Source organism: Camelina sativa, chromosome 9 (assembly GCF_000633955.1).
Source record: "Camelina sativa cultivar DH55 chromosome 9, Cs, whole genome shotgun sequence".
Taxonomy (NCBI): domain Eukaryota; kingdom Viridiplantae; phylum Streptophyta; class Magnoliopsida; order Brassicales; family Brassicaceae; genus Camelina; species Camelina sativa.
The window spans coordinates 24,386,984-24,399,469 of record NC_025693.1 but is presented as its reverse complement, the minus strand read 5'-3'; the positions used below and the strand labels follow the sequence as shown (position 1 = coordinate 24,399,469).

At 37.2% G+C, this 12,486-nt stretch overlaps 4 protein-coding genes across 5 annotated transcripts in view; 2 read left to right on the top strand and 2 right to left on the bottom strand.

Annotated features, from left to right (window-relative positions):
- LOC104712044 (beta-galactosidase-like) overlaps positions 1-3,448 on the top strand; it is an 8,224-nt gene extending 4,776 nt beyond the window's left edge. Inside the window, exons 10-17 of one of the 2 annotated variants that reach the window (XM_010428841.1) lie at positions 23-137; positions 288-396; positions 625-760; positions 1,297-1,352; positions 1,429-1,728; positions 1,836-1,958; positions 2,316-2,987; positions 3,154-3,448. In XM_010428841.1, coding sequence (XP_010427143.1) covers positions 23-137; positions 288-396; positions 625-760; positions 1,297-1,352; positions 1,429-1,728; positions 1,836-1,958; positions 2,316-2,987; positions 3,154-3,324 — 1,682 coding nt within the window. In that variant the 3' untranslated portion in view covers positions 3,325-3,448. The remainder of the gene's footprint in view (positions 1-22; positions 138-287; positions 397-624; positions 761-1,296; positions 1,353-1,428; positions 1,729-1,835; positions 1,959-2,315; positions 2,988-3,153) is intronic. The other variant, XM_019229328.1, reaches the window with a different exon arrangement.
- Positions 3,544-4,800, top strand: LOC104712042 (protein SHI RELATED SEQUENCE 6-like). The gene is made up of 2 exons (XM_010428839.2): positions 3,544-4,420; positions 4,494-4,800. The coding sequence occupies exons 1-2, from the start codon at positions 4,075-4,077 to the stop codon at positions 4,697-4,699; spliced, it is 552 nt and encodes a 183-aa protein (XP_010427141.1). The 5' UTR covers positions 3,544-4,074; the 3' UTR covers positions 4,700-4,800.
- Positions 4,629-5,909, bottom strand: LOC104712043 (endochitinase EP3). Its single transcript, XM_010428840.2, has 2 exons — positions 5,440-5,909; positions 4,629-5,234 (listed from the first exon to the last, which is right to left on the bottom strand). The coding sequence occupies exons 1-2, from the start codon at positions 5,897-5,899 to the stop codon at positions 4,828-4,830; spliced, it is 867 nt and encodes a 288-aa protein (XP_010427142.1). The 5' UTR covers positions 5,900-5,909; the 3' UTR covers positions 4,629-4,827.
- On the bottom strand, positions 6,359-7,354 carry LOC104712041. The gene is made up of 2 exons (XM_010428837.1): positions 6,952-7,354; positions 6,359-6,837 (listed from the first exon to the last, which is right to left on the bottom strand). The coding sequence occupies exons 1-2, from the start codon at positions 7,239-7,241 to the stop codon at positions 6,561-6,563; spliced, it is 567 nt and encodes a 188-aa protein (XP_010427139.1). The 5' UTR covers positions 7,242-7,354; the 3' UTR covers positions 6,359-6,560.

The window sequence follows — 12,486 nt, the reverse complement described above, 5'->3', positions numbered from 1 at the left end:
TCACGGTTGGTGCACTATGAAGGTGGTGGTTCCAGAACAAGTTCTACTGATATAGTCTGCCCAATGTACATGCGGGTTTGGGACATTGTCAAAATTGCGCTTGATCAAAATGAATCACGACCGTTGATATTATGCGAGTATGTTAGATCAATTTCTTCAGAATTCCTTCACTTTTCCTGAATTCCATTGGCATCAATGCATCATACAGTAACAATTTATTGCATCATTGTTTAGATTTCTTCTTTCTTTGTGTCTACTTCAGAGATTTTCTTCTCAATAAAACGCAGGTACCAACATGCTATGGGTAACAGCAACGGGAATATAGACGAGTACTGGGAGGCAATTGACAATACCTTTGGCCTGCAAGGAGGTTTCATATGGGACTGGGTTGACCAGGTTCATAACTTGAATTTTAGTATAAGCTGGTTCTTAACACAATAGTTATGCCCACATCATTTAATTAGACCTGTGAATCTCTTCTATTATTTGTGATCTGAAATTTCTTGTTCTTGTAACATAAAGATAAAGTAGATCCTTATAATAAGCCAAATCCATGCATAAAATTCAAAATGCACTTTTCTTGGTTAATCCGTATCTAATTATAATGCTTCTTCTGTCATTTAGGGACTATTGAAACTGGGTTCAGATGGCATCAAGCGTTGGGCATATGGAGGGGACTTTGGTGACCAGCCTAATGATTTAAACTTCTGTCTCAATGGACTTATATGGCCTGACCGAACTCCTCATCCAGCACTCCATGGTAAGATCTTGATATAGTTAAGAATTACAAAAGAAAACTAAAAGCTTTTCCATCGTTAGAACTTCTAACTTAGAAGAAGCAAATCAACTATAGAACCAAATCGTTACAAACATGTCCAATAACTAAGCTTGAACGTTTTTTCCTCTGTTGAAACCCAAGCTCTCTCTAGCTTCGATGAGTTAAGAATCACGAAAAAAAACAAAAACTCTTCTTTATTTAATAAAAACAAATCAGAGCTTATCATCAAAATCGTTAGAAAGATTTCTCTTTGACAAAGACGATAAGAAAGGTTAAAAGCTTTTCTCTCGATTGATAAGAGAACTGATACCCTTCAAATCTCTCTCTACCCTGGATGAGTCGCACAAATGGAATCTCATCCTTATTTATACATTCTAGTAAAAGAAATGGAGTCCGAAATAAGTAGAATAAGGAACATAAATCTAAGCCATTGTTTCCCTTTTTCTAAATATTTGACCATGTTATATTTTGAATGGCCCTGACTTTCTTCTGTTTGCATCATGTCTGTGTTGCTTAAGAGGTTAAGTATTGTTATCAACCAATCAAGGTTTCGTTGACGGATGGCACGATGAAGGTACAATTTTATATACATCACCTCAGTTGGCATTGGTGTTAATACTATCTATGTAGCTCAAACATTATCGTTGCAGGTAGCAAACACTTACTTTTTCCACACAACAGAAGAATTGGAGTTTAGCTGGAAAATTCATGGGGATGGTCTTGAACTTGGATCTGGGGATCTCTCTATTCCTGTGATAAAGCCACAAAATAGTTTTGATATGGAGTGGAAGTCAGGTCCATGGTTTTCTTTCTGGAATGACTCAAACGCTGGAGAATTGTTTCTGACAGTAACTGCCAAGCTTTTAAATCCTACTCGTTCGCTTGAAGCTGGTCATCTTGTGTCTTCAACGCAGATTCCTTTACCAGCAAAGAGACAAATAATACCACAGGTACGTCTCACATACTTTACAAGTTATATATCTTTTGGAAAGGTCTCTTTTCAAATTACTACAGAAAGTATGAAGTCCTGACAACTGTAAGTGACATCCTACTTTAGGCGATAAAAAAGACAGACACTATTATCACTTGTGAAACTATTGGAGATTTCATTAAGATCAGCCAGCAAGAATCATGGGAGCTAATGATAAATGTCCGAAAAGGAGCCATTGAAGGTTGGAAGGTAAGTTCTTGTCTGTTTTATTTCTTGATTGGGAAGCTCTTAAACAATTTCTTAATGCATTAAATTATAGGGAAGAAAGTCTTACAAACTGAAGGCATATAAGTTCCTCAAGTAAATAATACTGTTAGGGTCTAAAGTTTGATATGGACATTGTTGTAGCAAAGAAAGAACTACCATAGAAAAAGGAATCTATCTAGCTAGGCAATCGAAAGAAGAAAAGTACAAAACGTTAAAACTAAAACAAGAAATCTATTTAATGTTGAAGATCTTTTCTTGGTTGGTGTCTTAGTGGAAATTTTCCACTTTTCAGCTTTAGTGAGCATGCTTATGTTCTTAAGATTATTTCAAACATGACAGATTCAAGGAGTTCTCCTTATGAACGAAGCTATTTTGCCTTGCTTTTGGCGAGCACCGACAGACAATGATAAAGGTGGAGGTGACTCTAGTTATTTTTCGAGGTGGCAAGCAGCACAGTTGGATAATGTGGAGTTTCTTGTTGAAAGCTGTTCAGTAAAGAGCATCACTGATAAATCCGTAGAGATAGAGTTCATATACCTTGGTTCTCCAGCTTCTGGCTCTTCAAAGTCAGAAGCCTTATTCAAAGTCAATGTGACATATCTGATCTATGGTTCCGGAGATATCATCACCAATTGGTTTGTAGAACCGAAGTCTGATCTTCCACCGCTACCACGTGTTGGTATAGAATTCCACATTGAAAAAACACTGGACCGTGTGAAATGGTATGGAAAAGGTCCACTTGAGTGTTACCCAGACCGAAAATCAGCAGCTCATGTGGCCATATATGAACACAATGTTGGAGACATGCATGTCCCTTATATTGTTCCAGGAGAATCCGGGGGTAGAACAGATGTTAGGTGGGTGACATTCCAAAACAAGGATGGTGTAGGAATATATGCTTCAACATATGGTAGTTCTTCCCCAATGCAGATGAATGCTAGTTACTATACAACCAGTGAGCTTCATCGTGCAACACATGAAGAGGATCTTATCAAAGGACAAAACATCGAGGTAGTAATCGTTTTTCTTATCCTCATTTTCTTGATCAGCTTTCTTTCAATTCAAGAATAGCAATGGCTTATCAAGCACCTGAGGATCAGTTGGCCTAAGTTGTTTGTTTTTTGTTTTCATTCGGTTAACTTTTTACTCTGTCATTTGGATGGTGAACATCGTGCAGGTGCATCTGGACCACAAACACATGGGCCTTGCAGGAGATGATAGCTGGACTCCGTGTGTACACGATAAGTATCTGATTCCGCCCCAACCGTATTCGTTTTCTCTCAGGTTGTGTCCAATAACTGCAGGCACGTCAGTCTTAGACATCTACAAGGATCAACTTCCCTGCTAGAAAATCTCTTATTGCATCTGAGTTGAATGCTGTAAACAACTAGACGTGTGACTCTGCAATATTTACTAGTTGAATTCCTAAAGTGAAAAAAAACATAAATAAACTAAAACACTCAATTCCATAATCTTTTTTTGTGATGTATAAATCCTCTGTTCTACTATTAGTGTTACAAACTATCCATCCATACCAAACAGGTCCCCTCAACGAATCTAATCTCCAACAATGAAAATGATCAACAGTTTAAAAAGTATGAAAGCCAAAGCTTAAGCACATAGATAGACCCACAAAGTGGGATTACAATTGTGGCGAAAAAGCCGTTTTAGACGGGTGCTTTCCCAATGAAGTGGACCACTCACTTAAAAAGATAATAATTTCATTTTCTGCAGACTTTTGAAACCATTTGAACATGTGACCACAAAACTCTGTCCAAAAACCACAAAAACCCAAAATACCAAAAAAAAAAACTTTCTTTTTCACTCATCTTTTTTTTATGCTAATGTGATTTCTCTCTCACTACTCACTACTCATCTAGACTCCTCCATAGCTAAGCCTAAGCTGCACCTACTACATTAGCTTCCACGCGCTTTTAATATCACTGCCACAGTGGCAAATCCACCTTCTTCACTCTCATGGCCACCACCACAACAACCATCATCATCTTCAACACCTTTCGCCGCCGTCTCAATCGCACCTGATCATCACTCATCTTCCTCCTCCGTCGCCGCCGTCGGAATCAGTACTCCAGACTACATGCTAGGTCTTCGAAACATCATTCTCTTACCTCCACCACCGCCACAGATAGCACGGCCGTCTCCGTCGCCGGTTATTTTCGCGGCGGTGGAAGAAAACATAACAGAGAAAGTATGCAGAGACTGTGGAAACAGAGCAAAGAAAGAGTGTTTGTTCGAAAGGTGTAGGACTTGTTGTAAAAGCAGAGGATACAACTGCGCCACTCACGTGAAGAGCACGTGGGTTCCTTCCTCTGCAAGTACTCGCTCTTCATCTTCGTCTTCTGAAAGGAAGAAGAAGCTCAAACTCGACAAACAGAGTTCCCCTAATGTCTCGATCCTTCAGACTACTACTACTTCTCGTCAAGGTAATGAAATTGAATTAAAAAAGGAACCTTTTTTAATCTAAATTATGAGTCTTTTTGTGTGGGGAATTCGCAGAGAGAAGCTTCAAAGAGGGATTACCGGGAAAAATCGAAGCTCCGGCGGTATTCAGACGGACGAGAGTAACAGCGATAAGCAACACCGAGCAAGCAGAGATTGGTTATCAAGCGACAGTAACTATAAGTGGTCATGTCTTTAAAGGCTTTCTTCATTACTATGGTGTTGATCATAACAAAGCTTTTCCATGTCTTTCTCAAAAATAATGAAACTACTTACTTTCATAGGATTCTGTATAGAGAGTTACTCTGTTTTGTATTCAACATTAAGGGACAAAACATTAATGGGCCATTACAATCTTAAAGCTTGTCTTCTTTTTGCTTTTATGTTTTTGTTAGCAAGTGAGGTTGTTTCCAGGATCAACACCAAGTTGACGACAATAATCAGTGTAGTAGCGAACTCTAGCTTGAACGGTGGCTGTATTGGCTCCGTCGCATTCCAAAGCACCGTTAATTGCACGGATTGTTGCACCAAAACCTTGAGAGATAACGGGTTGAACCCTATTGGTCCAGTACCACAAGGCCGTCTTGAAGGATATGACTGGATCCGTGGCTACTGTTTCTGGTGCATTGAGGCCGTCGAAACCAATTGCTGTCCCGGCTGGCCCGTAGTTGAAATTCCAAGAGAGTTGGATAGGTCCACGGCCGTAATAGCCTTTGTTAGGATTGCATGGATATCGTGTTGCGTTCTCATCGCAATAATCCTTTGACGCTCCGTCTATCTCTTCTATGTAGCAGAAATCTAAAACAAAAGCCAATATTATTATATCGAACGTTGCAACAAGTCATCGGACGATTGAAAGTATTGTTTGATGAACTAATCTATTTGGTCTAATGATATATATTACTATAGTAAACACATGTTATTTAGTCTATTGAACATGCATGTATGTATGCATCATAAAAGGAAAGAGTTGAATGAAACATTAATAATATGTATTACTTACGTCCTGTTTCATGCGTGACATGAGCAAAGAACGCTGCAATCTCACGCCTAGAGTCATCGGTCGATCCAACTCTACCGAAACGAGAATAGGATTCTAAGGCCTCAAGAAAAGCTCCCCTACTGTAAAATCCATTGCCGGCACAACTAGACTCGGATTGACTAATGATTCCATTGAAGAAATCTGGCGTAACAATCTCAGCCACAGAGACACCATTTGCGGGAGGAGGAGCAAAACAAGGCCCTTGTTGACAGCCTACGCCGCAATAGTCTGATGTGTTACCACAAAATCCAAACTGACTACAACATAGCTCTGACGAACAACCGCAGTTTTGTGCCTTTGATGTGTAATGGAAAGCTTGTAGAACTAACAGAATGGTTACCAAAGAGATGGATTTAGAAATGGTGTGAGTCAACATTTTTGAGTTTGTTGAGAGAATATGGAGAAACCAAGAACTAGTCATAAAACGAAGAAAATTGTGTTATGCCTAAATATAGTGTGTGAGACGCCATACAAGAAAAGTCGCGTTGTAAATGTGTGGACGCGGTCGAGCCACTAATATTGCATTTTCTTAGTTAAGTACAAGAGGGCCTAACAATTTGGAAAAGTCGTCTCTTGGACGATTGAGATGTTTGCTGACTTTTTATTGTATAGTTGACCTTTTCATTTGATGACTTTACAAAAGTGTTTTCAGTTCACATTTATTAAAGGAATTGGTTCTGACTTATGAAGGGTTGTGAAGACTGAAGAGTAACGTGGATAAATATTACTCTTTGTTTCTTTTGCATGGCAACACAAACATTTTTAAATTAATGTAATTACAAAGATTTTCATTACATTAGAATTTCAAAAGAGTAAATTTTTATAGGTTCATTTTGATAATAATAAACTGTTTTTTTATATCATGCATGCCGCACAATTACAAGCTTAACCGAAGTCTTCCACAATCTAAACCTTGCATTTTAAATAGGTCCTAGAAAATATTTAAATGTCATATAATAAACATTAGACCCCATAGTAGTCTAACCAAAGCTAAAGTCATTACAAATAAAGCCCCTTGCCCTAATTAGTAATGTCAAATTTTTTCCAAACCTAAGATTAAACTAGTGATGACGTGGACTTGGTCAGAAATTGATGCAGCTTGGATGCTTCCCAAACACAGACGCCTTTATCTCGGATCCGGGTTCGAACATCAATGTAGCCTCATGGCACTTATAGCTCATAACTCCCGACGTCTTTTTTCTGCAGTCCGTAAGAGAAAATAGCAATCCAAACTGCACTTGCTTCTTCTCTTTAACATCTTCCATGAGATATTTTCCAATGGAACCGCCCATATCTTCCCCGGAGACAACGGCTGAAACTTTAAGAATCTGAGGCAAGCGGTAATTGAGACCGTAGTATCTGATTATACAGAGGATCAGTTAGTTCCGAGAAAAAGAATACAAGGAGTATAAAAACCGGTTTAACTATATATGATAAATAGTAAAGATTATTAGAAAAAAGTAAATAGCTTACTTTTGTGGAGATGATGTAACAAGAGTAACATTCTTGTAGAGAAATGAAGCTTGAAAATCTCCTTGAAGGCATATATACTCACCAGGAAGATCTTCAGGGATCCTTATGGACAATTCCCACTTTGCACTGAGACGAGTCTGCGTAATACTAAGCACCGTGAAATCCATAGAAGCTAATTCTACTTTTGGCACCGGATCTTTCATTGGTGTTAAAAAAACGAGAAAAATAATAAAATTTGGAGCGATACAAAGGAACGAGAAGACGCAGCAGCAGATCCTCGCGTCCATCATGTACGTGTGATTAAAGAGAGAGGAGAAGATTTTTTTGGAGTGTAGGAAGAAGATGAGAGTGTTTGATAATGCTAGAGATCCTTGCCTCGAACCTCTTCCTCTCACTAGTTAAACTTCAGTCCTCAACTACTAGCTTCAAGCCTTCAATGCTCTCAACTACTTCTCTGTTGTTCCTTAAAAAAACTTTAATTGTTTTATTTTGATTTTATTTTGCAAAGGTGAAGAATAACTCCATTTTATACTCACGTGGTTTATTTTTATCGAAGATACATTTAATACATCTCCAAGTTATTAAGATTGAGAGTATACATATATAGATATATAAATAAAATAGTATAAATAAAAAAAATGTGTGATTCTCGACTCCTTTTAGTATGTTTGGGTCTCTTTCCAGTTTCCAGTGTATTGTAAGGTCTAGGTCTCACACTAACATAATTTTAGAAGTGAGGTACACGCAAACTAAGTGAGAATTTAAGTAAAAATATAAGTATAATTGAAGAATTAAAGATTTAAGAAATCTAATATATGATTATTAAAATGGGGGTTATCATATACTATAGGTAGAAAAAGAATACTTTAAAGACAAAAAATGCGAAATGCACTTTAAGAAGTTCTTTCCAAAATTACTTAATTTTTTAGACTCTTGAGTTATATAAATATCCGTTGATATTACAAAACACAGTAACAACTTATTGAGTTATTTCTATTAATAAAAGAAAAGAACTTTTAAGAGCATTTCTCATTTAATTAAAAAAAAAGTAAACCAATAATTCTTATTTTTCTCTCTTTAAAGTTTAAAGTGAAGCAATGAGAAAAAGAGAGTGGGTATGTAAGCTTAGAAACAAAGGCGATTTTTAGTTTAATTTAGGAGTATTTACCGAACGAGACATTTATTTTTGGCTATAAAGTTGTTAAATCGTGTAACTTCCATATTCTTTGCAACCAGTTTTTTCTCTTCTTATACAAAACGAGTGTGTAAACGAAAAGCAAAGACAAGCAAAGCTACCTAGAACTATAAGACTAATCACAAAAGGTTATGTACAACAAAAAAGAATAAATTTTGATGAAGTCTTTACACCTGTGGCTCACATCGAAACTATAAGACTAATCACAGCTATTGCAACAACAAGAGGTTGGGGAATACATCACCTAGATGGTGTGAGATCAAAACATGGTGTTCGTGTGAGAATGTGTGAGAATATTTAGGAAAATTTTTGGAGTTTTTTGTATTTTAGAATATATAGAAAATTTAAATTCAATACAAAAACTTAGAACCTTATTAATAGTCAAAAAGGTTTTGACAATTTCGTAACACATTTAAGTGGTTAGAGGATTGTGTGTATATTTGATTTTGATTTTTTTTAATTAAAAATAAAATAAAATCTGATGCATGTAGCTTAATATTATTTGACAGATGAGCTGTGGTTTATAAGATAAAAAGATTACAGCTTTTGTGCTTATAGCCTAATTTGTGTATTCTTCTTGGACCATTATGAGCTTTATTTAATTTAAAAGGTTTTGAGACACGTTTCGTACATCATTCGGGCATTTTTTTCTCTTTCTTTCTTTGTTCACAAATGTTAGTTTTTTAATATCGCGCGCAACACATGACAAGATACAAATTGCTTCTTCGACTGTGTGGCTTCTACCGTTTGCTGCCGTTTGCTGCCGACAGTACCGTTGCTTCCAGTGGATCTAATGCTGGAAATACTTAACAGGATTCCTGATCGAAATTCAAGGGTATTCAAGTTGCTCAATAAGGAATGGTATTCTTACATTACGAAGCACTTGCGGCCTTTCACCTCTGAAGTGTTCTTGAGAATCAATCCAGATCAGACCGTGGAGATATTCAGACCGACGATGGCACCGTCAGCTAGATTTCAAGTTGAAATCCCTCCAGAGCTCCCAGGTCCTGTTGAGTCCATCATTGATTGTGGTGGACTGCTGTTGTGTAAGGTTAAGGATGTGCTGATAAATTGATGAGAGTAAGAACACAAAAGTGTTTAGGAAGAACTAATATTAGACTCTCATAATCATAATATACAACTTATGTTTTCTTATATATACAAAGTATTTCCTAAACTAAGATAATGTAAATATAAATAATATATTTAGATAAATATAAATATTCCTAAACTATATCTTCTAGATTTTTTTCAATCTTCATAATTTACATATTTGTTGATTTGTCATCTTGACCGTCGATCTCCAGTTCTCCATATCCTAATACCCCCGGAAGCTCATACGTGGTAACAAGGGTGAGATTGGACAAGTCTTCAAAATAACATATTTATATCCGGCCGTTAGGGTTTGATGCGACGTTTACACTTGGTCGTAAGGTCATCAACGACATTTATACTTGGTCGTAAATTCATCTTCATGGCATTTATATTCAGCCATAGAGTCAATTCTTTGGGGTTGTGCTCGATTAAGCGATAAACCCATAATTAGGATAAAGTTGGTGACACATCGTCACCGGCCAAATCATGGCCACGCATCAAAATACAACACACTCACGTGTGTGTGAAGACCAAATTACAGATTGTTTTTGTTGTTTTAATAAAAATAAGAAAAGCTTGCATAAGAAGCAATCGACTATAGGTAAAAGAAATTAGGGAATTTTTTGTTTTTAAGAAGAAACAATGGAAAATAGATAGAACATCATAGAATCGGAAACAAACAAAACCCTAACCTATAAGAATAAAGATCCACAAGATCTACTGTTCTGATACCATGATAAATTGATGAGAGTAAGAACACAAAGGTGTTTAGGAAGAATTAATATTATACTCTCATAATCATAATGTTACAACTTTTGTTCTCTTATATACATCAAGTATTTCCTAAACTAAGACAATGTAAATATAAGTAATATATTTAGATAAATATAAATATTCCTAAACTATATCTTCTAGATTTTTCACAATCTTCACAATTTATATATTCATTGGTTTGTCATTTGACCATCTATATCTCCGGTTCTCCATATCCCAATATGTGCGTCCAGGACGATCAGATGAACGACACCTTGCAATATGGAATCCTCTTTTTGAAGAAGGCCAAGTTGATTGATCCCCCGAATCCTTCCAGGCTTCTTTATAAATACGGTATTGGATATGAATCGACATCTCCTCCTAACTACAAGATACTGAGGATTCCGTTCTGGCCGGAGTGGCGTCCCCGGGGTTAGAGAACACTACGGGTAAACTATTGGAGATATATAAATTCAAGAACGATACATGGAAAACACTTAAACATTCTAGTGTGTTACCTGAGCACGATGACATAGGTTTGTCTGTGAAGGGGAATATGTATTGGGTGTTTGTGGAGTGTCTTATGTGTTTTGATTTCTCTAGAGAAAAATTCAAGGAACTAGTTAACCTTGCTGTCAAAGGTATTGGTGTTCGCATGCCTATATTAGGCTCTTTCCGTGGAAACAGACTTTCTCTTCTGGGACAGGAACGTACTGATGATGGTGCTCTTCATGTGTGGGTCTCAAACATTTTGAGAGATGGGAAGGATGTCGCTTTTGACATACACTATAATCTGCCACACGAAAACATCCTATTACTATATTGCGCTGACTTAATTTCAAAGGCGTATCGTTCGGTATTCTCCATTGGCTTTGACAAGGACAACAACACTTTTATGGTATGGTGTGAGGATATCAAAGAAGGAGAAGGTGTGGATATCGTAGAAGGAGAACATTCTGAGCATCCATCCATCATCTTTAACAAGCTTCGGGTGATAAAAAAAATGTGAGGCAGGGAGAGTATATGATTCTGTTGGCTACTTGTATTTTCCCACTCGTGTTCCTCTTCCTCTTCCATCGCCCCAGACTTTAACCCTTCCTGAAAAGCTGCCTTATGTCTCTTTAGAGCCTCTCTTTAGTGCTGAGAGCTTGGAGATCCACTACCAACACCACAAGGATTTTGTCATCACCCACAACAATGCGCTGGACCAGCTTGATCGGGCTGTGTTGTTGATGAAATATCCTTCTGCTGTCGCCGCCAAGTGGCAGAGGATCATCAATTTCAACGCCAGAGATATGTCATGACTCTTTGTTTATTTGGTCGTTTTATCTCAGTCAGGGTTTACTATGTTTGGTTGGAGTTATTGTTGGATGAGGTTTATGCTAATTAGCATTTGAATTAGTTGGTTGATTTGGTTTTGACTATTGAAGCAGGTGAAACTTCTCAGTGTCAATAAAAAAGTTTAATCTGTCTTAGAGTTATCTAGGCTGTCGGGTCGTGAGCGCATAACCAGTAGGGTGTAGTTGATTCATATGAGAAAAATTCCCCTGGATTGAGGGTTTTTTTTTTTGCTAGAGAATTAAACTTATTGGATCTTTTTCAAATGTGCAGCTGATGAGAATCACTCCATTTTCTGGAGGACTCGTGCTCCTATCAATGAAGGTGGTGGAGTTCCACCAAAGGGATCTCTTCGCAACGCCATTGACACTGATTTTGGCTCCCTCAAAGGTTTGACGGATAAGATGAATGCTGAGGTGCTTCTGTGCAAGGATCGGGATGGGTGGTCAGTAGTCAATTTTTCCCTCTAATATCCTCTAATCACATTGTTGAATTTGATGCTTTTTAGATAACTAATGATAAGTCCTTGATTTGCTGCTTGTTTATGTTGATTGATTCAGTGGCTTGGTTTAGAGAGAGAATTGAAGAAGCTAGTGGTTGACACAACTGCCAATGAGGTACTTATCCATGATCATGAATGCAATTTTGATTTGTTCAACACGGTTTTGCCTTTGCCTGAAAATATGTTTTGTTTGGGCGCATGATCCATTAGTGACAAAAGGAGAAAGCTTGGTTCCTCTGCTGGGTATAGATGTATGGGAGCATGACTACTACTCTCAGGTAACAACACTTTTGATCCCTTTAGACTTGTGAGTTAGAGTATAAGTTTATAATCACTCTTTGTTCTTTCTCTTGCAGTACAAGAATACGAGGTCAGAATATCTGAAGAATGTATGGAAAGTGATCAGCTGGGCATATACGAAGGAAGTGTATGAGAAGGAATTTAAGTAATCGTCGTTACAGAATATATCACCAAGAGGGGCAGAGAAAACTTACTTGATGTTTTTTTTTTTGGGTATCTGATATATGGGAAAAACGGCTAAAATCAACCCCAACTATTTCTGAAACCCTTTGTCATACCTGAATTTCAGTACCCTACATAAATTCTTATATAAATGTATCGCCATGCTATTAAGTATTTTGATTTAAGTTCT

Bases quoted from the DNA above. Each gene is read 5' to 3' on its own strand.
- LOC104712043 (XM_010428840.2), bottom strand. From the start codon at position 5,899: ATGACTAGTTCTTGGTTTCTCCATATTCTCTCAACAAACTCAAAAATG. The intron at 5,235-5,439 runs GTAAGTAATACA...CTTTTGTTTTAG, and splicing joins TGTCACGCATGAAACAGGAC to ATTTCTGCTACATAGAAGAG.
- LOC104712042 (XM_010428839.2), top strand. From the start codon at position 4,075: ATGCTAGGTCTTCGAAACATCATTCTCTTACCTCCACCACCGCCACAG. The intron at 4,421-4,493 runs GTAATGAAATTG...GGGAATTCGCAG, and splicing joins TACTACTACTTCTCGTCAAG to AGAGAAGCTTCAAAGAGGGA.
- LOC104712041 (XM_010428837.1), bottom strand. From the start codon at position 7,241: ATGATGGACGCGAGGATCTGCTGCTGCGTCTTCTCGTTCCTTTGTATC. The intron at 6,838-6,951 runs GTAAGCTATTTA...CTGTATAATCAG, and splicing joins GTTACATCATCTCCACAAAA to ATACTACGGTCTCAATTACC.